General features: G+C 45.9%; 3 protein-coding genes across 3 annotated transcripts in view; 1 reads left to right on the top strand and 2 right to left on the bottom strand.

Annotated features, from left to right (window-relative positions):
• The window catches only part of LOC142570498 (uncharacterized), a 46351-nt gene extending 43881 nt beyond the window's left edge, over window positions 1–2470 (bottom strand). The window contains exon 1 of the mRNA XM_075678880.1: window positions 2294–2470. Coding sequence (XP_075534995.1) covers window positions 2294–2470 — 177 coding nt within the window. The remainder of the gene's footprint in view (window positions 1–2293) is intronic.
• A 1629-nt stretch (window positions 2471–4099) lies between these two features.
• Window positions 4100–5851, top strand: LOC142570497 (solute carrier family 22 member 6-like). Its single transcript, XM_075678879.1, has one exon. It carries the CDS (start codon window positions 4100–4102, stop codon window positions 5849–5851), a length of 1752 nt encoding a protein of 583 aa, XP_075534994.1.
• A 3206-nt stretch (window positions 5852–9057) lies between these two features.
• Window positions 9058–22723, bottom strand: part of LOC142570496 (uncharacterized) — a 28444-nt gene continuing 14778 nt past the window's right edge. The window contains exon 6 of the mRNA XM_075678877.1: window positions 9058–9351. Within this exon, the coding sequence (XP_075534992.1) occupies window positions 9121–9351 (231 nt within the window). The 3' untranslated portion in view covers window positions 9058–9120. The remainder of the gene's footprint in view (window positions 9352–22723) is intronic.

Genomic DNA, 22723 nt, shown 5'->3' with positions numbered 1-22723 from the left:
AGTTAAAGATGACATTATCTGAAAGTAGTGGAGCCACAGTGCCAGCATGTTGCACACGATGACACTTTCGAGATCCGGTTCCGGGGTACGTTGTTATGACTCGGGCGCCTCGCAGAGCGTAGCTTGTCGACGCCGCCGGAGCGTCAAAGACATCGTAGCTGGCCTGCGCTGTACTGGGGCGTCGCACTCAGCTAGGCGAACTCACGCCGTCGTCCGCCTCAATCGCCGAGAATTCCTTGTTGGTGGGAGCATGAGAGGGAGCTTGAAGGAAACGCATCGGTTCATTTTACATATATACAACTCACTACTGGCTCTATGCAAATAGGAGTACACGCTCTGTCGCTGCACTTTACATGTCTGATCCCACTAAGTGTCTGGGTAGAGTACACAAAGCATCCACAATCCCCTTTTTAAGTTCCCCACGTCACATGACGAGGGAATGCGATTAATGTCTCCCCGCCAATCAGAAGGGTCGAAGTGTTCGCGCCGTTCTGCCCACGATGTTGCACCAATTTCGCGACTCCACCCCTGTTGTTGCGCAAGCAATGACTGGGCAGTCGGAAATCGGGGATCAACGCTGTTCCCACGCCAGTCGTCGACGTCGGCTCCTTGCATTAAAAAGGCGCTTCGTGACAATCAGTATGTAGTAATTTGAGGAACCTGGCATTGGCAGCTGCTACTGCTTTCAGAGAATGCGGCGGTGGGTGTCACCCCGAAGGGAGCGTCCTTTCTTTTTTTTTTTTAATAGTGAGCGCCGGATGCCGTCGTCGTCTAGGCGGGTGCTGGTGAAGTGCTCGCTTCGTGGAAAGCATACAAAAAATGCCCTCACGGTTTTGAGACGGAACAGTACATATTCAGCAGCACAGACAGACTGGGGTCAATTTCTGGTCCAGCTAGATGTTATGAGCTATGACTTCTATTCTTTAGAGAAACACTGATACACTGACAGGTCGAAACTCCGATTTGAACCGCAAAATGCCTACCTAAAAAAATTTCTGGATGTGAAAAAAAATTCATGCTACTCTTCGCAAACGCCCCATGACGGGTTTTGCATTGTTTTCGACACTGTTCACAAAATGGAATTGATCAGGATTGTGGCTTGGGCTTGTTGGTGTGTCGTCATGAAGAAGTTCGGTGCAGCGCCCCTACTACATGGACACTGAAAGAACAGGGCACTCACAGTGCCGTGTGGGCGTTCTCCTCTTACTCCATCTCTATCCGATGTTCGCGTAGCAGTTAAAGTAAACTGAACATCTTCGGAACGAAATGAACCAAAAGTGCTCGGCAGGGCATGCTTTTCGTGACGTGTAAAAGCGTCATTGGGACGGTAATCACCATGGCGAACGCAGTAGTCGAACAGGGTGATGTGCGAAAGTGCATGCATCCTCGCGAGTATTTCAAGTACTGAAGGCCACACTGTGCCACGCGTAATGCTGTAACTTTCAACTTACTTTCCTTTATTATTATTTTGAGCAGTCATAGACTGTTCTTTAAACGTTCTCTAAACGTTCTTCTATAACTATTCCTAGTTCTGAACACTTTTATCGTTTCTAGTTATTTCTTTGAACATCGACTCTTTGTTTTATATTTGAGCTGGAAACTATGAACACTGCTACCATGTAATATGAAAAAAGAATACATCATCATGTTACATATAACACGCTAGCTCTAGCTCTCTTGTACCGTATATTTATACACGCTATTTATTTGACGCTTAGCAGTGGACGTCACGTAAGCCGATTCTTTGCAGCCAATTCTCTACCGAAGCATCGTTGTCTGCAAAATTCATATATTTAATGCCTTAATTCTTTAAAAATGCCGATATACAGTAAATGGGTTCCTAAAGTAATATCCATGTCTTTGTATTCACGCGACCGCTGTGTTAAATTCCTGAGTAGAAGAAGTTACAATCATGAAGAAACAGACAATGAAGCCAGGAAAAGTATAAAAGAGAATAATTACGTTTAACTGAAATCTAGAATAAGGACAACAGATATGGCAGTAAATAAAGAGACAATTTCATTGTTACGCGTGCGGTGCTTTACGAATTAAGCTACAACAGAGGGCATCCTCCCCTAAACCTTCTCGTGTATTTGTGTAGTATATGTAAAGCTCAGCCCTAGGAGTGTTCCAGTTCCCCTCATCTCATTGGCGGTGTGAGGTGCAACATCTGCCGCCATTTCATATGTGTTTATTGTTTTAATCACCTGACTAACGAAAAAAAATCGAGGCCCTGGAATTTCCTTATCGTTCTCACTGTGCAGAGGAAAGTACCGTGACGACAGAGACTTGCCCGCAACACTACGTTGGTGTCCATATAGCCGTACGCTTTTTGCAGGCGGCAAACCATCAAGGCTGGCTTCACTTCCTGAGGTGGATGCTGGTAGATTAGACCGTTCACCAGTTTGTCTTCGTTAACCACATCGGTGTCCTCGTACTTAGCGGCCTGAAAACGTCGGCATGTTCTCATATTTCAGTGTGTATTTTCCTCGCCTCGAGTGGTTTTTATTATTTCATATTCAGTCGACGAAACATTGTGCTTAACTAAGTCAGAGAATTCGCGCTGGCCAGTCGTGTAACAGGACGTAGAAGAAGCTTCAAAAGTGTGATCCTCTAGGTTTTCATTTTGTAAATAATTTCAGTGTTCAATGATTCCCCGCTTCGCGCACTAGCTTATTTTCGCACATGTAGCTTTATGTATTTAAAGACACTACTGATACGGATCATGTTCTCACAATGATGTGCCATAACTAACAATGGCGTTTGTTATTATGCAACTGCAGATCAGTTGGTAGGGAGACGAGAGAGTGATTTTTCATAGCTATGTTGAGAAACTGTTGTGTTAAAGTTTGTTACGGTCAGGCTACATGTGTTCTTCAGTGTTCTCTTAGAGATAGTTTATAATGTTTGTTCGCATAACATCATCGCGTCGTGCGCTTTCAATGTCGCAGCGTACTTTATTATGCAGCATGCAAATGGGATTTGTCATGCGCTTGAAGAAGCTGACGTTAGCTTGCAGCGTGTTCACTTGACTCGCACTCAGGAACGGCCCCTGAGGCAGCTCGGTATTAGTGTTTTTTTTCATATAGCTGTATTTTTTCAATTTGCTATATTGTCACAAGCTGTCATGAACCACGCCTGCCGCGCAGACAACCAGAAGAAAGAAGAGAACGAAGTTGGCCAAGCTGCCGCGAGACCGCTCTTCAACAACCGCGCCTATCAACCAGATTCATCTGGTTCTGCGTTAAACACCTCGTGTCTAACAATGTGAAGGCACACCGAATGCGTGTAAAATAAATGACGTGCTAATAAAGCACACGGCGCCGACCGAGGTACAGTATATTGCGTCTACAGGGCACGAGATCAACTAGGATGGCATGTATATCATCTCCACCGAAACCAAAAAGATTTCACGCTTGCACTTGGTATCTTTCATCATTTTTAACTATGCGCACACGCTTAATAGAAATACTGGTACTCCTCCTCCCCGTATATGCGCGATACCTGCAGCACGCGATAACACGTACTTAAACGAGTGTACTTCGCCGTTTGCTGTTCTTGTGAACTAGGCTCCTATGCGAGAGCCGAAACGTCTTTTATTTTTATATACTGTACCTTGGTAGGCGCCGTCTGTTTTATTGACTATAATCTTCCTCGACTAGATGGGTTTCCGTAAGACCCTCGATTTTATAAAATATGCCATTTTCACACAGAAAAGAGTCCTCAGCTCTGCAAAATCAAAACGCGTCATTTGCGAGGTTCACTTCATCTCCGCTCTGTAGCTGACGCTCAGAGGCACATTAAACCATTTGCTGCTCAATCTGATGCTTTGGTGCTCATTTGGATGCTCTTTTGTCTGTCTCGCTTGATGAAGGATATTATCGAGTGGAACGCCGTAAAGTGATATAATATTTTTGTAGTGTAAACGCAATTATTTTGATGTAAGAGCGGCAACTTAGCCCCCAGTAGCTTTCTCATTTTTTTAAGTGCAGGTACCTCGTTGATTTCGGCTGATCCATGCCACGTGCCACATGCCCTTGCTCGTGCATACTAGCTTGCGCGCACGCGGTCACAATCGAAGAAGAAGTAAGCTTCAAGGATGGCGGCACACCACGACCGACGGGCCACGACTCCACTATTTGTGCCCGGCGAATCATCCCTGGCGAAGCCAGCGCCGAAGCGGTTAGGGAAGCAGGTGCCGTATGGGTACGGCGCCTACCAAATGCTACACATATTCGGCGCAGTCATCGCACTCTACAACTACGGGCTGCACTACGAGAGCTTCAGGCTAACAGCTGGCGTAATGGATCACTGGTGCAGGCGGCCCGATTCCATGAAGAACCTCAGCGTGGACGAGTGGAAACAGCTGGCCATACCGGTTAACGAGAAAGGCGAGCACAGCCACTGTACAATGCGCGACCCCCCGGACGGTGGCCATGCGGCTCGCATCGTGCCTTGCGCATCGTGGGAGTTCGACCTCGACCAGTACGGGAACAACATCGTCAGCCACTGGAACCTAGTGTGCGACAGGCGCTGGCTCATCGACGTCGCGAGGCTCGTGTACGCGGCTGCCAGCATGGCCACGCTGCCCGCAGTCGGAGCGCTCGCGGACAGCGTCGGTCGCAAGGCGGTACTCTTCTTCACCGTACCCGTAGTCCTCATATCGGGCACCACTAGTGCCGTGCCGAATGACTTCCAGTTCTTCGTGGGTGTGCGTGCCGTCGTGTCAGCCTCCACGAGTGCCCTCGTGGCACCTATGTACGGGCTGATTTATGAAGTGTCGCCGATTGAAAAATATCCTGATTACATAATCGTGATCGCGCTATCTGCATTGATGCTATCACCGATCACGCTGTTTACCGCTCAACTCGTGAAGGCAGGATGGGCGACGCTGCAGCTGATACTGATGGTTCCAACGTGCCTTCTACTGCTACTTTATTACACCGTCGATGAGTCACCCAGCTGGCTTTTGGAGACCGGCAACGTCAAAGAAGCCGAGCGCATCGCTTTGCGTGCGGCAAGTATAAACAAGGTCTCCCCGGAGCACTGCCGAGATCTCATGGCAGCTCAGGCAGCGGCGATTAAGGCTCGTAGTCGGGAGGCTATAAATAGCAGCGGTATCTGCAGCCCGCGAATCAGAGCTTGCACCATTACCACGTGTTATATGTGGACTGCGATAAGCTACGCCTTCGACGCCTTCGTCATTAACGACGGTCTACCCGTCGGGGAAATCACAGCCACGCTGAGTTTCATCGTGTCCTTCATTGTGCTCGTGGTCTCGGCGCCGTTCATTGCTACCTTCGGCTTCAGGAACACCGTGAGCACCTGCGCACTCGTCTTTGCCGTAACACTGACCATCCTGGCCACTGACCTACAGGAGCAGACTGCGATGCGCGATTCGCTCGTAATTATAATGCGCGCAAGTGGAACCACCTGCTTTACGTTCTATCTCATCATAGCCGTCGTCGCGTTCCCGGCCATGACCCGCTGCCTTTGTGTCTCCGTGGGTCTCGCCTTCAGCCGATTGGGCGATACCTTGGCCCAGATGAGTCCAGCGCTGCTTGGTGGCCACCGTACAACGTTGCAGCTTGCCATTGCTGCAGCCTTCATGTCACTTTTCGTGGTGGGTGCTGAACTTGTGCCCTGTCACATTGACGTTAGGCAGCAATACCAATTAGCGCCCAGCAAGAGCCCCGGCCTCGTGACAAGCGAGGATAGGAAGCGCGCCATGCAAGAGACACTGGTGCATATGCCAAGGGAGCCCGTGAAGCGCCGGGGCGCCCCCATGATGAAGGACAGAGCAACATCAAGCGACTTACCAATACGAACAACTCCCGAAAAGACATACTAGAACTTTCTGCGCGCACATGAGATACATATCTCTTGTACACCACGGCATCGTTTCTGCGGCATCTAGGAGTTCAGAATTTTGCCACAGTTTGTCACACGTTCGCGTTACTAGACGTTCAAATAGAGTATTTCTTGTATATTAGCTTTGTAGAACTTTGTCTTATTCGTTGCTGCAACTGTTTGAACTGATCATTTGGAGTGTCTGTTTCTATGTCCCAGCCCGTTCCAGTTTTCTACGTTGTACCTCGGCCTGCCTCGCGTTCGCGACGACGATATTGCATTGATACTGCCAGAAACGTTTTTCTCCTATAAGTTTTTTTTTTATTTTTCTTAGACCTAAATGTCCAGGTAAGCGAAGCGCCAGGATTTCGCGCCGTGCTGTCACTCGGTCTCTATTCGGAGAAAAGAGTGCAATGGCAAACTGAACAAGACGCTTCGTATGGACCGACTTTGTGACACCTGTGTACGTGCACTCGTGAACGGTGTTGCCGATTGGAAGAGTATGCGTAACGTTACTCAAAAATATTGGTGACGTATTTATAACACGTAAAATATACATGACTGTCTTGCAACTGTAGGCGTTATTGCCCATAAGTTCTTCTTAAAGCGCAGCTTTCTTTTCAACCCCTCTCAGGATTTCTTGGCCGTTATACGTGCTTCTGCTGCTGCAGTCCGGAAGCATTAAAAAAAATAAAATCCTTGGGTATTACGTGCCACCATATTATTTTTGGCCGCCTCGGGTTCTTGTTGCGGCTCGAGGTGGCGTTTGGACCAGGAATACACCAAGCCCAGCGACGAATACGTCCATCAGCAGGCATGAAGAAAAAGGATTTATTTTACATCATTTACGCTGGCTCCAGATACGGGAGCCCACTCCATGCAGGAGCATATTAAACGTCCGAGTTAACATCAGAACACGTCAGCACCTCTCACTGTACCAATGGTCTCCGTTTTATTACCTTCGTCTTCCCTAGGTGTCTGGACCAGGGAATCTGATGACTGCGTCGCGGCCAACCGCAATCGTCGAATTGGTAGCCATATCCCGCCCATGATATCGTACCATTCCGCCAAGCTCCGCCTTCGATGTTGTACCTTCGTCCCCGCATATTTAGCAACATCGGAATCCGAGAGCAAAGTTGTTTCCACGGTAACATTCGATGTTGGTCCTTTTCACCAATTAGTTCAGGTTGTCAGGTTCAGATGGAGGGATCGTTTGTTGACCTGTCAACAGGCGGCGTTAACGCTGCGTGGTAAACGTTGAATTAATACCCATGGCCATGATGAGACGTAACACTTTATAACGTGCAACGTGCCGCGGCCAGGAGCCTCGTCCAATATATATATATATATATATATATACATATATATATATATATATATATATATATATATATATATATATATATATATATATATATATATACAGACCATTGAATGCTTAACATGTATGTCGAGTTCTGTTCTGCGTAATAAAATAAAATCCCTCTACATAAAATCTGGACGTGTAATGTTGGCTCACGGGCATATCTAAAATACACGGATCTGGTTATAGAATGGCTAATTATATTTCATGAATTCTTCAATTTACTTTCTTTGATGTGGTCATTCGGCATGTGCCACTGGGGGTGTGCAAATTCTTAGCCAATGCTTCAGAACTGTCCCACTACGGCACAAGAGGTAAAACAGAATCCGTTAAAATGTTGCTTGCTACGTGTCGTACTTTTTTGTGCACACGCCTGTCATCACTAAATTGTACTTTACTTAAGCTTCCTTTATCATTGATTCCAGCATGAGCGTTGCAAGTGCATTCATCTTTTACTCTTGCTGCACCAAGCACGTTAACAGCAGGAAACTGGTCATCGCCATTTCCAGTGCAACCATCATGTTACAAGTGGAAAAGAAGTCGCCCTTTTTCATGACTGGGCGAGTCCGCTACCCTTGGATGTTTTCGCTTGCAATGGCACTGTTGTGAAGGTGCGGAAGCGAATTAACCATGCTGGAATAGTATTTAACTAGTCTGGTTTGTACACAGCTCTTTTGAACGTCTGAACTGAAAAAAACAAAGGACTAAGGAAGACAGACAAGGACTCTCAACAGCGACGTGCTTGTCTGTCTTCCTTAGTACTTTGTTTTTTGTTTGCAGATATGCGGTTCTAAACTCAGCTTGGCCGAGCTGGCTGCGAGCGCTAGCACTTAGGTAACCGTGAAGCATGTCCTTACATGTTATGAGCTTTATATTAGGTGGTGCTGTTATGTAATGTCGAATGAAGCAACACTCCTTTCGGTGGCTCAAATGGTTTATGTAAGTATCGGGCGGGCATAGACGTCCTTATTCGTGATTTTGGTTTCCGTGTTTTTGTCAATGTGCGTGTTTCAGCCTGAGGGTGATATCTAAAACTACACGGGCAGGGCTTTTTTGCTAAATCTTTGGACAGCATCTATTCCCTCTCACAACCTACCTTTGCAACTTTTGGGAAACAATGGAAAGCTGTGGCAGGGATGAGGGCTCAGCAGTTCTAAGGATTTCATTATTTGAAAGCAATTCTGTTGAATTGTTATTACATTGTTAGTTTCCAGCCATTTGATTTGTCCCTTTCATTACCAAATTTTTCCTACTCTTTCTTTGTCAAAACTAAGTGAATTTTTTTCCAGTATCACCCGAATCTTGGTGGATCCCGCATTGTGGATATGTGCCATCAACAAATGGAAATTAAATACTGCAGCTCCTGTCTTTTCAAGGCCGCTTACACAGCGGTAATGCGCCTGCGTAAGTTCCTTGGGCCCGAAGCTGCTGAAGCTGACGTGGCTTCTTGAAGTCGCTTTGCCAACACCCGTCGCGGTGGCTTAGCGGCTATGGTTTTGCGCTGCTAAACACGCAGTCGCGGGATCAAATCCCGGCTTCGGCGGCCGCATTTCGACGGGGGCGAAATGCGATAACGCCGGCGTCACATGCATGGGGGCACGTTACTAATCCCCTGGCGGTCAAAATTAACCCGGAGTCCCACACTACGGTGCGCCTCGTAATCAACTCGTGGTTTCGGCACGTGAAACTCCAGAATTCAATTCAGCTTATCAACACTAACGAGACCAGAGCGCATCACACTGCTGCCAGAGAACTGTTTACAGCTGAGCGATCAGAAGGGTCCCGCAGAATTCGCAAGAGTCGGAGAAATCAGTAAAGAACGCTGATGAACACGCACACCGGCGTTAGTACTGAAATGATGGTAACACGTATTGAACTCGTACACGGTGTACTACACAGATCTGAAATCAAAGTCCAAGCCTAGAGGCGATCTTCGACTTGTGGTGCGCCTTTGCCTTGACCGCCTTAGCTGCTGCCTCGCTGGCCTCTTTCCGCGTCACGCTGAGGAAGATCTGCTCCAGCGACGTGTCCGTGATGAAGAAGTCGTGCAGCTTGAAGCGCTTCTTCACCCGAGCCATGTTCGTGAACATTTCGCTCCACAGCATTTGCACGGGAGACATTCGAAACTCGAGCAGGCCCTGCACGAGTGACCAGTGTGCAGGACTTCAACAGCGGTGCCGTTATTACGCAAGAAAGACAGGCGAGTCGACCGCGGTGGTTGACATCGAAAGAAGACAAAAATCTATGAACCGCATTAGTGGACCATGTGCGGTTTTGTCCCGTGTTTTTCCATGTTGGCGATACGAAAGGGAAGAGAAGCTACCCCGGAATACTTTTTTTCTTTCATGTCAACCGCTGTTGAGCCACCTTGACGTCACCTCTGTCACCTCAACGAGATTTATTACCATATTACTGTTACATAAAGTCCTTTACTAAACGTTTAAATTACTTTATTTTTGTAACACCAGCATCGTCCCACAGTTATGGTTTAGCAACGCCAACCTTTAAAAGCGCGTCAGTGTTTCGTTCGGGAATTTTTTCGCTAAGTACGCCTTAATTATTGCGACTCAGTACATAACCTTACGCTAATTTGTGGCGTATTATTAGTTCCAAGCTTCATTTTGACTTTTTTGGCGATGTTTATTTTTATGTCGGGACTCTGGCCTTTGAATGTGAAATCAGTGCGCATTCAACGCCATAATTGCTCATGAATTTCTCGGAACGCAAACGCTCTAGAAGTAATATAAAAACGTTGACCTCTAATTCTAGTGTATTCAAATTAGTATATACAAGTATATTAACTACCTATAAATTACCCATAAACATATTAGGTAACATATACTATATATACATACAACAATGGCGGTATGTAACATGGTAGAGAGAGAGAGAAATAAACTTTATTATTAGACCAGGCTTCTTGAGCCCAGTGGGTGGCCTCCTCTGTCCAGGTATTTGTCAATGCAGTATTTGCGTAGTTAGCATAGTGCTTTTTAATAATACTATTTATTTATTTATTTATTTATTTATTTATTTATTTTCACATACTGTTAGCCCTTCCGGGTTGTTACAGGGTGGAAGCTTAACTTTGAGGACCCTGCATATGAATTGAAGCAATCGCGGCTAAGGTTCAGGGTTGGCACTTGTGTAATTTTATTACTTGGAGCCTTTATGTAGCACCTCAGCAGATGACACCTACACCTGGTAATTCACGGACGGGACGCAAATGCCGCCATGATGGTTTCTGTGCTAAAACCACTACACGAGGTTTCCGAGCTTTTCAGCGCTCAGCGGGGGCCACCTAAGCCTAATATTGGAGAGTCAAGTTGAGGAGCAGGGTTGGGCCCATATATATTAACAAAAAAAATTTAGGCGAGAATTGTTTCTAAGGGAGCATTCCAGCCAATCCTGAAAGATTAGCGATAGCGGCTGACCAGTAGCAAACATCACTTAGGAGCAACAAGTTTAGCGAATTCGTCCCCTGCATGTCCGCGTCTTCTGGTATATTTGAAATGAGTGCGGAACTATGATGGTAACACGAGGAGGAGGATAACAGGACAAGCGCTGTTTTCTCGGTTCAAGGTTTATCGTTCAGGGTCCTACGTTACTTCAGGAGAATGGTAATGGGGGCGTTTTCTGTTTGCCGCATTTCGATGCGGGAGAAATGCGAAAACACCCGTGTACTTAGATTTAGGTTCACGTTAAAGAACCGCAGGTGGTCAAAATTTCTGGAGCCCCCCACTACGGCGTGCCTCATAATCAGAAAGTGGTTTTGGCACGTAAAACCCCATATATTATTAATGTTTTTTACAGCGAAGCTGCATGTGGCTAGGCCATTACCGTCGCCCGCGAACAACCCGCGAACTAGCTCGTTGGAGCACCTCGGTGCAATCGCGCGAACACGCTCGTGCTACTGCTGACGCGTTCATCGTCGTCGTCTCCTTCTACACTGGGTCCGTTGCCGCTCAGTGCTTAAAGGGACACTAAAGGCAAATATTAAGTCAAGATACAGTGATGGATTAGTGCACGAGAATCTCTAAGGCGTCATTACTATCGCGAACAGAGCCTCAATAGCCGACAAATTGATGTAAATGCAGGTCATGATTAGAGACTCCCCCGGGACATTCAAGTACTCGCCCGATGACGAAAGCACTCCTCAGTTAAATTCTGTCCCTAGTACTGAACCACCCGTTGCAAAAAACATCCTTGTATTGTACTATAAGACGATATAAACTGCTACTTGCCCAGTTCTATTTCATATTCAGGAAGCAAGAATTTATCGAAATTGCTCTTGACAACGACGCGGTCGGTCGAATGATTTCGTTTTCGCTCGACTATGGGCCGTGCATGGTTTCGCGTTTCAGTATTTTCATTATCGCGTAGTGCTGTGCTGGTTTTACTGGCTCGCGAAAGTCGCACAAATGGCAAGTAGCAGAGAATTCAACTTCCATGGTATGTCGCGGGATGCTCGAACGGTCTACGCAACTTGATCAAAAAGCAGCTGCAGCGGCGAATCCACCGCTCTTCTTGGCTCGGTACCGCCGTCTCTCGGATGCCGTTTTACTCACTGACGGCAGGAAAGGGTGGTGATGGCGTATGCAACGTCACCACTCCCCCGATTGGGTGGCGGGTGATTTCAAATCGGAAAAAGCTATTCGGACCGTTCAGATGCAATTCTCACGTGAACCAAGTCTTCTTGGCACGAAAAAAGCGCTGCGAGGTTTCTGGAATGGTGGTTAAACAGTCCACGTCGGCTTAGCATTTACCTTTAGTGTCCCGTTAAAGGGGCATGAGCCATTCATTGGCAAGAGGAAGCTATCGTCGTCATCATCACTAACTATCATCGCTCGAGCATCGGCGTCTTTTTTCACAGCTGGCTCCGTTGTCGCTCACCACCTGAAATCGTCAAACGAAATTCTACGCTTCCTGCGTAGAATTTAATTTCTCTTCTGTAGTCGTAATGGGGAGGCCGCGTTAATTTTTAACGCGACAACGTTAAGCAGCTCGTGTCGCAGAAAAGCCGGTGTCGTCGGCGTCGGTGGTGTTGGCTGTGAGCGATAAATACCGGGAGGCACTTCACGAATAAAAACAACTTTCAAGGTTGGCTGGGTGGAAACAGGGTCTCCGGAGTGTGAGACGGAGACGCTACCACTCAGCCACGAGTTCGATGCTTCAAAGCGGTACAAAAGCGCTTCTAGTGAATGCGGTGTTGCCTTAGAAACGAGCCGTAGAAAGTTATACTGCGGTGTATATCGGTAATTATGAACATGTAACTTACAGAAGTCGCAGTTAATTGCACGAGTAGCGAAGTGCATTTCCGCTACATTTCTGCTGCGCTTTCCGCACACGCAGAGCCATCTTGCGGCAAACAATGAAGACCCCCTCCTCTCAATGTACGGCGCTGCCCCGACAGGTGGCGCGCCACGCGCGCATAGGGACTTTGTGGGGACCGGTGCGAGGCGCGCGCCGCGGACTCTCTCTCCCCTGACGACGCTTCGCCCTGCTCCCTCACGGGTTGCAGAATCAAGCGTCCTTCCTTTCTTTAGATCACTCTCTGTCTATATCTCTGCAAGTGCCGATCACGGCGTTTGGCTGGCGTACATCGTTTCCCCCTCCGAGACACCGAGTTCTTCGGTTCGTTCCGCTTGCTGAGGCGCACGTTTCGCTGCCTCGCCGAACGCTGCGTTGCTCGACGCTCACCGCGTGATTGGTGGGCGCAAAGTCCGATGCGGGGCACCTAGTAAGTGATCGCTGCGCCGTAGCGCATTGTCTTACACCACGTGGTGGGTCGACGGGAACGCTCTCGCGTTCCACTCTTGAAGGCGAAGCTTAAGAGTCCTCCAATTTTTTGTTATTTACGGTGGTAGGAACCATTCCTTAAGTGGCCTCTAAACAGTCCCGGAAAATTTTATAGACCTGTCGGATACAGCTAATATTAATCGTTTGCACCACAGTTTGTGTGAAGCGTTTCATATTAGGAGAGCTACGGACGATCACAAGTTACCCTCCTCCATACCATGCATTTTCTCATCAACTAGTTCATCGAGTGATCGGGATAAGTTCCGCCTTCACTGGTTCTGCGTCATGATGGCACGTCATGTCGTCTACTTCCGGTTCTCTTGGAGCGAGCACGCGAAGCTTCTCCATCCTCTCCGCCAGCTGCTTGGCAGTCGACCCCAAGCGACAGCTATGAAGCATGGTGCGTTGCGAGCATTCTGTGCAGCGCCAAAGTGTCTGGTATTCTGGTAACCATAGGCGGGCTGGGCATTTCGACGGATGACTGGAAGCATAAACTCAAGCTGATGAAGGAACGTTAACGCAGGTGCACGTGAGCTGCCTGTTCGGTCTGCACGATCCAGCCACCCGTTGGCACAGAGCTTAACCAGCCAAACAAAAAGCTAATATTGCTCTATCCAAGTGTAAATCATTTTAAACATTTAAAAAACAACGTTTTGACAACTATGCTTCTGCGAAAAAGTTACACCAGCAGCAAAGAATACACTTCGTTACTGCTACGGTGTTTGGTTGAGCTCTCTGCCACCAGGTGGCTGCACCATGCAGACCTTTCATGTTTCTGCTTCTGCTCATCCCGTGAAACGGCAGGGTCAAACGGCCAGGCCCTGTCCGCTTGCGCTTGCGTTTACCCCAATTCTAGGCTCGCGAAACACTGTTGTGGTGGTAAACTTCCGGTGTAAAATGACTGGGGGGGGGGGGCGCAAAACGCGCAAATCCTGAGGCTAATCGGATAGTGACAGTCCGATGCGCTGCAGCGACTCCGCTCGTCGCTGCCTTGCAGAGGGACACGATGTCACAACGCAACAAAGTCGAATCATAGTGCTCGCGAAAAGGCTGAGACCGACTCTGACTGCGGAGTTCTGGTCAAAATGGAGCACGTTGTAACAGACGCAGATGACGCTTGCTGTGAGCCGGAAGCACTTAAGTGTAGTGCGAAATTTTTATTGTGCATTCTCTTTTTGTTACTTTCTTTCTATAGAAACAAATTACCTAATATTCCAACTATTAAGAACAACATTTGTTCACCATAAGGATGGAAAGATTATTGATGACGCGCCCTCGCAGCCGATCGGATAACTAGCCCTACTAACGTCATTGGGGCAAGTCACGTCAAATGGGTAGGGGCGGCTTAAAATTCAACCGAGCGATGTGCTGCGATCGGCAGTGATGTACATTTTTAAAACCTCATAATAAATTACTCGTTTTACGCGGAGCACTTAGATGGGCCAAATAGTGATCAGAAGGACCTACTCTAAGGACTCAGTACGTTTGTACAAAATGTTCAAAATCGTTTCTGGGTCCCTTTAACGAGGTATGAGCCATTCATTGTCTTATGTGACGGACGCATTTAATAACAGAGGTGATACGAGAACGTGTGTGAATACCTATCATCACGATCACCACAGAACAGACCAACACGCCCTAACCTACGCTCTTTCAAATAAATATGTACGTACCTTTGTTCAAAATTCTATGTCATGTCTGTGCCATGTGCGAAAGAGCTTCGCTGGTTATCCACCTTCACAAAGTGGAACGGCTCATTTCTTTTCTTCAGTTTGGGAATCAGACGATTATTTTTACGAGCTTTTCGTCATGCAGTCGGTCGTATACATCACTGCGTAATGTTTTGCAATCTGGCTGATATACATCTACAGGATCTGAAATTAGGCATTTTAGGAAGCCTAAAATGTCATTGTCATTGGTGCGTAAACGTATATCTACACTTCTTGTCAATGCTGACTGAGTCTGTTTCATTGTAGTTTATTTGGCTTTAAATTGTGCCCTAAAGTGGACAATGGTTCTGGCGTTCATCAGGCACTCAACATCTGATAGAGCGTCCTCACTCGAAAAACCATGTAGCCCATTAAAATAGAATGTCTCAGTTTACGCCTACAGGTTAAGCATCGATTGCAGTAGGAAATTATTAGACAGCTATACTAAGTAACGGTAATATGTTTATTGGCCGTCTAAGGTTGTAAACATTAGTTTTGCTGTAATAAGCATGGTGTTATGCGCGCACATTGCAGACATGAACACATCTCACTCAATGACGTCAAACGCTCGCTCTCAAAACGCTGGCGTGAGGTAGAGCGGCAGCAACAGTGAGCGAATTTCCCTTCGCGCTGCATCTCGCTTCAGCAACTAAGCGGCGAGAACACAAGCTACACGAAGCCATCATCCCTCGACGCGCCTAGACTCTGTACCTACCACAGACCGCTTTAAAGTTCGAGGCCACGCGGCCATACCCAGCCGTGCCGTATGCAGCCGCCGCCGGAGTTGAACGCTCCCCTGCAGCCTTGCACGCGATGGAAGACGGCACGCTTCCTCCGCGCCTTTCTCCCTCGCGTGCTCGACATCGAACCGCCATGCTTTTCCGTTTATCATCGCACGCTTCCACTTGTAAACACAGCATACGGCACGCTGCCGTTATCGCACTTGGACTTCATACGGAATATCATGTAGGCGGCGACGGCGACGCCTACGGCGAAACTTCCCTTGGATTATACATATAAATCATATCGCAAAGCAAAAAAACACTCTAAACAAAATTTTCATCCTATATATGAACCTGGTTTGGACGGCACCTGACATTTCAACTGTAATTGTTTTTCAGCTGTTACTGTGGCAAAGTGCGTTTATATAAGGGCTCGAAATCTCACGACTGGGCGTTGTGCCCAAGGTGGCCTCTCTATTGGTAATAAAGTGGGTTGGAACCTTGTCACACAACCAAGCAGACACCGTCACTTCAACTTATTTTGTCACTGCAGACGGAGAAATTACGTGGCCGTCCTGAGCAAGCCATCGCGACGAGAACTGGGCCGTGCTTTCTGTAGCCTAACACACCTACCCAGCTATCACTATTTCACAAACATGATGGATAAGTGGAACAAAATACACCATAATCATTTGAAGAATGCTACAGGTACGTTCACCTATTCGAAGATGCGCTATGTAGCTCTTCAACAGACACGCACGAAGAAACACGCACATACAGACAGGATGATTCTCGAGCTAACAGCTCTAATCTAAATTGCTAGTTTGCGCACCATCTCGCTTAGTTCATCGAACACACCGCAGGCGTCTCACATAACGCATGATAACAGGGAGAAAACGACGGCTCAGTGATTATTTCTAAAGCTCCTAATTATTCCAGGAACGTTAATGTTTTGCTATACATGGCACATGACACGCCCCCAATTATCACCAAGTATGAACACTGCGTGTGGTAGTGTTCTCGGAACATTGGGAAACATACCGGAGACAGCCGCATAACAGTTCGAGCACTGGATAACTTACAACGGCTGTAATCATAAAGGCTGTAATTGATGAAGACACATTTAACTATGCATGCACCTTTGCTATAATGTACCCCCGTCCTCCTCCTTTATAAGAAATTTCGTCTCGATGTCAGCTATTGGAAGGTGGACTAAACTAAATGTTGCGCTGTTCGCAAAACACACTTATCAAGTTCCGGGGTACTTGCACACGTGAACTTTGCGGACACATTCCACATTCCCTTCCCCCCTTATTATCAAGTCGGTCGGTTAGTTCACCGAGGTACACCAAGGTGCATATCGTTCCTCGCGGAACGCATGAGAATAGGCGGGCAACGATCGAGTATTGAGAAATTACTTGCAATGATTGTAATTAGACTAGAAATGTTTTTAAAAAGTTTCATACAGAACGTGTAATATGGGCCCCCATTTCCATTGTATAGGAATTTGATGGCATGTACAATTATTCTAAGACCGCGGGAAACAGCGAATAACTGCTTACTCCCGCTTTCAAGCTCCCGCTGAAGCAATTTTTTACAATGGCTAGAATTCAACAACAGGCATTTACCTTCGGATGTTCAGTGGCTATATCGTCCACCCCTTCGCCACCACCACCACCGCTCCTTTCGAAAATTCGTTCGTGGTGGCACTTGCAGTTCCCACGGTACAGTGGGCTAAGTTCTGCTCTATTCGTTAAACATTCCTGTGGCGTTCCGGAGCACTTGGATACGTAAGTTATTACAAAGACTGTAATTAACACATATACTCTGTACTTCGCCTACACATTACCCGTAGCATTCCCCTTATTTGGACGACGTTTACACATGTTATGCTTCAATTCATTCCCCGAAAAACACCGGAGAGACCGACAACGAACCTCGTATAACACGTGAAGATATGGAGAAATTGAGGGTTTAGTATTTATTTCCTAATGTTAATAGTTAAAGAAGAAGCGCTAACGTTTCACCACGCGTTAAACTTTATATACTTCCATGTTTTCACCAACCATGAACTAATTAGTGTGACGCAGAGTTCTCCAGGACACGGGGAATCACATATCTGATAACGACCATATAACGCCATCGAGCACCTTTTTCGAGTCGTTTTTCGTGAATCCCATACAATAAACTGACGCTCTCATAACATCACCCACGAATCAGGCATACTATGCCCCTTATTCGCTCAGAATGTCAAATTGTGGAACGTTGAGCACCTTCAGGACACTGGGCGAACTTCCAGCGAGCTTCATAAAATGTGCTTCTGAAGCTTCCGGTATACACCCCACAATTCTCTGCCAATTCTCTCCGAATATAGAATTCATACCGCGTGTAGTTTTTTCAAGACAGCGCGAAAACATTGTAAAAGCTTTAATAACGCGTCTGCACAGGCATAACACGAAACTTTACTACGTGGTTTTTATGCCTTAATTGCGCAACACGCTTTAAAATCTTTCTATGCATCGCTGCTAACATTTCTCGTTTTCCCTCGAAATATAGCTTAGTTAAAAGTAGCGCACTCTAACAAAACACAGACACGTGCACGCACACACACATATAAAGGAAGCACTAAAGAAATTTGGCACTTGCTGCATGCCCTGATCTTAATTTTTTTGTCCACGATTTTTTAAGTGCGCCGCTAAATAACCAAGTCATTAATTATCACCTAGCCCATTAGTGCAGCTTAATTAAGGGAACCACTATAGAGAAACAGTAAATAAGTTTATATAAATAAATTATACAGGAATAAGTTTAGTTTCGTTAATTTTGCGTGAGTAACCCAGGGCCGGTACATCTGTGCTACGTCGCAGTTGTAAATGTGTAATCTGAATTGAGGCGTTTACGTCGAAGCGAAAATTCTAGAAACTTGCAAAGATCTGTTTTTGGCACATTTAGGATACAATTGAGTCTGTGTTTAGCGATAAAAATTTAACTAGGCCTGAGCAGACGCTGTCAAAATCCTTGACGTCTCGGACCAGTTGGTTGGGGAAGTGCTGCCGCGTAAGCGGCCGATTTCAAGATGCCGTTTCATCTGCGAAGCAGCTCCTTCCTGCTGCTGTCGGCGGGTGGCAACGTAGGTCTGTGCCAGGGCCGGATTTTCAGATGTCATTTTTTCCATAGGCGAAAACAATTTCTCATATTTGTCTTAAAGGGACCCTGAAACGATTTTGACGATTTTCTACAAACGTACTGAATCGTTCGAGTAGGCCATTCTGATCATTAACTGACACATCTAAGTGTTCTGCGTAAAGCGTGTAATTTATTATAAGGTTTTAAAAATGCACATCGCTGCCGATCTCACCCCACTGCTCGGCGGAATTTTAAGCCGCCCCTACCCATATGACCGAAATCACCCATATGACGTCAGTGGGGCGACCTATCCGATTGGCTGACCAGGGCGCGTGATCGATAATTTTTCCAACTTTATGGTAAAGAAATGATGGTCGTAATAGTTAGAATGTTAGTCAATTTGTTTTTATAAAAAGAAATTAACATAGAGAGAATGCACAAGAACAATTTTTCAGTACACTTAAGCACTTCCGGCACACAGCAAGTGTCGTCTGCTTGCGTTACAACGTGCTCCGTTTTTGACGAGAGCTCCGCCGTCAGTATCGGTTTGTCTTTTCGCGAGCGCTTTGATTCTACTTTGTTGCGTTGTGGACTGCAGAAGTAGGGACTGGCAATATGCCAAGCTGCGACATCGTGTCCCTCTGCAAGCCAGTACACGAGCTGACTGGCTGCAGCGCATCCGACTGCCACTATCCGATCGGCGCCAGGATTTGTGCGATTGTGGCCGTCACTTTGCACCAGAAGATTACTAACGCAATAGCGTTTCGCGAGTCCGGTATTAGGGTAAACTCAAGCGCAAGGGGACAGGGCCTGGCCGTGTCCCCTTGCGTGTCGTTTGAGGTGAGGAACAGAAGAGCAAATGTGAATGGTCTGCACGGTGCAGCCACCTGGTGGCATAGAGCTCAACCACACACAGTAGCAGTAACAAAATATATTCTTCTTTGCTGCTGGTGTAAATTTTTCGCAGGAGTGTAATCGTTCACACGTTGTTTTTGTAAGTGTTTAAAATATTTTACACTTGGTTAGAGCAATATTAGCTCTTTCTTTGGCTGGTTAAGCTCTGCGCCAACGGGTGCCTAGACCGTGGAGGCTGGCACCCGTATCCGGCAGCTCACGTACGTCTACGCTAAAGTTCCTTCATCAGCTTGAGTTTATGCCTCCACAGTTCCGTCGAGATATTCAGGTAATGTGTGATTACCGGAATACCAGACACGTTCGGTGCTACGACAGAATGCTTGCAACGCACGCTGCTTCGATAGCTTTCGCTTGGGGTCGACGGCCAACCGGCTAGCGGAGAGGTGTCTCGCGGTCGAGGGCGGGCTCCAAAACAACCGGAAGTGGACGATGTGACGTCGCATCGTGACGCAGAGCCAGTGAAGGCGGAGCTTAGCCCCGATCGCTCGGCGAACGAGTTGAGCAGGAAAAGCATGGCTAGGAAGGAGGGTAACTTGTAATCGCTTGTAGCCCCATTAATACGTAACACTTCACTTAAATTGTGGTGCGCATGTTCTACTTAAGCTGTACCCTACGCGTTCACAAAATTTGTCCGAACCGTTTCAGGGGCCCTTTAAATAACAGGCGACTAATCGTGCCAAGCCTTATACTAAACGAAGTCGACAACAAAATGCGATCGTTCTGCGAAATTTGAGCAAGAACAGTGCAGCGGTGAGTGCAAAATCTTTTTTGAACGCGCGCAGCCAAATATTCAGGACGCTGTATAGAAACCATGCATCATCAAGTTATCTGTGTTACCTATTCGATCGCCCCTGTGTGAAAATTGCTTTTATTTATTTATTTATTTATTTATGGTACCCTCAAGGCCCGAAGGCATTACAGAGAGGAGTGGGAAAACGGGAGGTATAACAATAAAGTACGGTAAATAAACAATACAGTGTGTTAGTAATTACTAATTATACAATACTACGTAATATCTTGCCCAAAATTTGTAAGTACGACACACAATGTAAAAAAAGTAGCATGTTGATAATTCCTGTTATTACAATGTTAATCAGTGTCGACCTTAGTCGCTTGTAAGTACGGCAAGTAAATGAAATAACATGTTAATAATTCCTAATTATACAATGTTAGCTAAAGCCTTACGAAACAGTTTGTTGTCGACAATAGATACAATTTCACAGGGAAGGTGGTTCCACTGCCGTGATGATCTGGGAAAGAAAGATTGACTGAAAGTGTTAGTGTTGCCTGTTTGAAGTCTGACCTTATGGTGATGATCGATGCGGCTCGATAGGTAATGAGGTTGAGAAATGAAGTTACTGTGAAGGGAGGAATGGTAATAAAATTTGTGAAACAGTGTCAAGCGTGCTATTGTTCTACGAGATGCAAGTGATGGAAGAGATAGATTGTCTTTCATTGATGTTACGCTAGCGGTACGGTTATAATTTGAAAATATGAATCGGACTGAGTTATTTTGGACAAGCTCGAGTGAAGAAATGAGGTTTTCATGGTATGGGTCCCACACAGCTGCAGCGTATTCTAATTTAGGACGCACTAACGACTGGTAAAGTAGTAATTTTAAGGATGATGGAGCTTTGGAAAACTTGTGGCGTAAGTAACCGAGCATGCTATTAGCTTTACTTATTATGTACTGAGTGTGAATGTTCCAGGTTAGTTTTGCTGTTATATGAACACCTAAGTATTTGTATGAGTTAACGGGTTCTAGAGGAATATTATCTAGATAGTAAGTAGGAAGAGTACTGGTGTTCCTCTGCACGCGCATAACTTTACATTTATTAATATTAAGTTCCATGAGCCAAGTGTTACACCAATCAATCACATAGTCCAAGTCAGACTGAAGAGCATTAGTGTCGTCGTTAGTAATTATTTCACGATATATCACACAATCGTCGGCAAACAAGTGAATATGAGATGTCAATGAAGAAGGTAGGTCATTAATATAAATCAGGAAAAGTAGGGGCCCTAGTACTGATCCTTGAAGCACACCAGAACGAACCTCAGTCAATGATGAATCATAATTATTCGCAGTAACAAATTGATGACGGTTAGTAAGAAAACACTCAATCCATTTCAGCAGGTTACTGTCAAGGTTTAAAAGACTCAGCTTGAATAGGAGCAGTTTGTGGCAAACCTTGTCGAATGCTTTACTAAAGTCTAAAAATATACAGTCGGCACAGGAGGCGCGGTCTAAAATACAGTGTAATCTATGAGTGAAAGATATTAGTTGGGTTTCACATGAGAATGTTTTGCGAAAACCATGTTGAGCAGAGGTAAAAAATGTGTTCGAGTCAAGAAAGTTAACGAGATTAGTGAATATAACATGTTCAAGAAGTTTGCAACATGTGCTGGTAAGCGAAATCGGGCGGTAATTCAGGGGTGAGTTTTTGTTACCAGACTTATGCAACGGAACCACCTTCCCTATTTTCCATTGAGCAGGCAGAGTACAAGTGTTTATTGATTGCTGGAAAATATTAGCAAGTATTACAGAACAGTATGTGTTAGTGTTTTTCAAAAACTTACTATTAATGGTATCATAACCGGGAGCTGAGTTTAAAGGCAAATCATCAATCAGCCTAGCAATACCTGCAAAGTCAAGAGCTATGGGTTGCATAATGAGATAGTTGTAGTGCTCTGTGTGTGGTTGATCAATGTGCGATGAAGTGGAAAAATTATTTGCAAATGATTCACAGAGAATGTTTGCGCAAGCTTCATTTGGAATAAATTCACCAGACTCATCTTTCAAGGTGATCGAGCTATCAGAAGACGGGTTAATGACGCGCCAAAACTTTCGGATATCTGTCGTAAGCATGTCAGGTAATGTATGGGATAAGTAATGGTCTTTAGCATTTTTTAGCGCAGTTAAGTATAGATGATTGGCAACGTTATAGGTTTTCCAAGTTCTTTTACTTGCAGATGATTTAGCTAAGCGATAGAGACGTTTTTTTCTGTTAGATAGGCGCTTTATATAAGAGTTATACCAAGGAGATTGAGGATTAGAAGTGATGATGCGATTAGGAATGAACTTTTCAGTTAATAGGCGTACTTGGTCTACAAATATATCCCAATTTGACTGGACCGTACGGTTCTCAAAATCAACAAAAAATGTTTGAATAAATGACGATAGTTCATTGTTAATGGCTTCAAAGTTGGCTTTCTTGTAATCGCGTATTACTTTCTTA

The sequence above is a fragment of the Dermacentor variabilis genome, chromosome 2, assembly GCF_050947875.1.
Source record: "Dermacentor variabilis isolate Ectoservices chromosome 2, ASM5094787v1, whole genome shotgun sequence".
Classification (NCBI taxonomy): Eukaryota; Metazoa; Arthropoda; class Arachnida; order Ixodida; family Ixodidae; genus Dermacentor; species Dermacentor variabilis.
The sequence above is the reverse complement of the archived record's forward strand: the minus strand, read 5'-3'. Positions and strand labels throughout refer to the sequence as shown.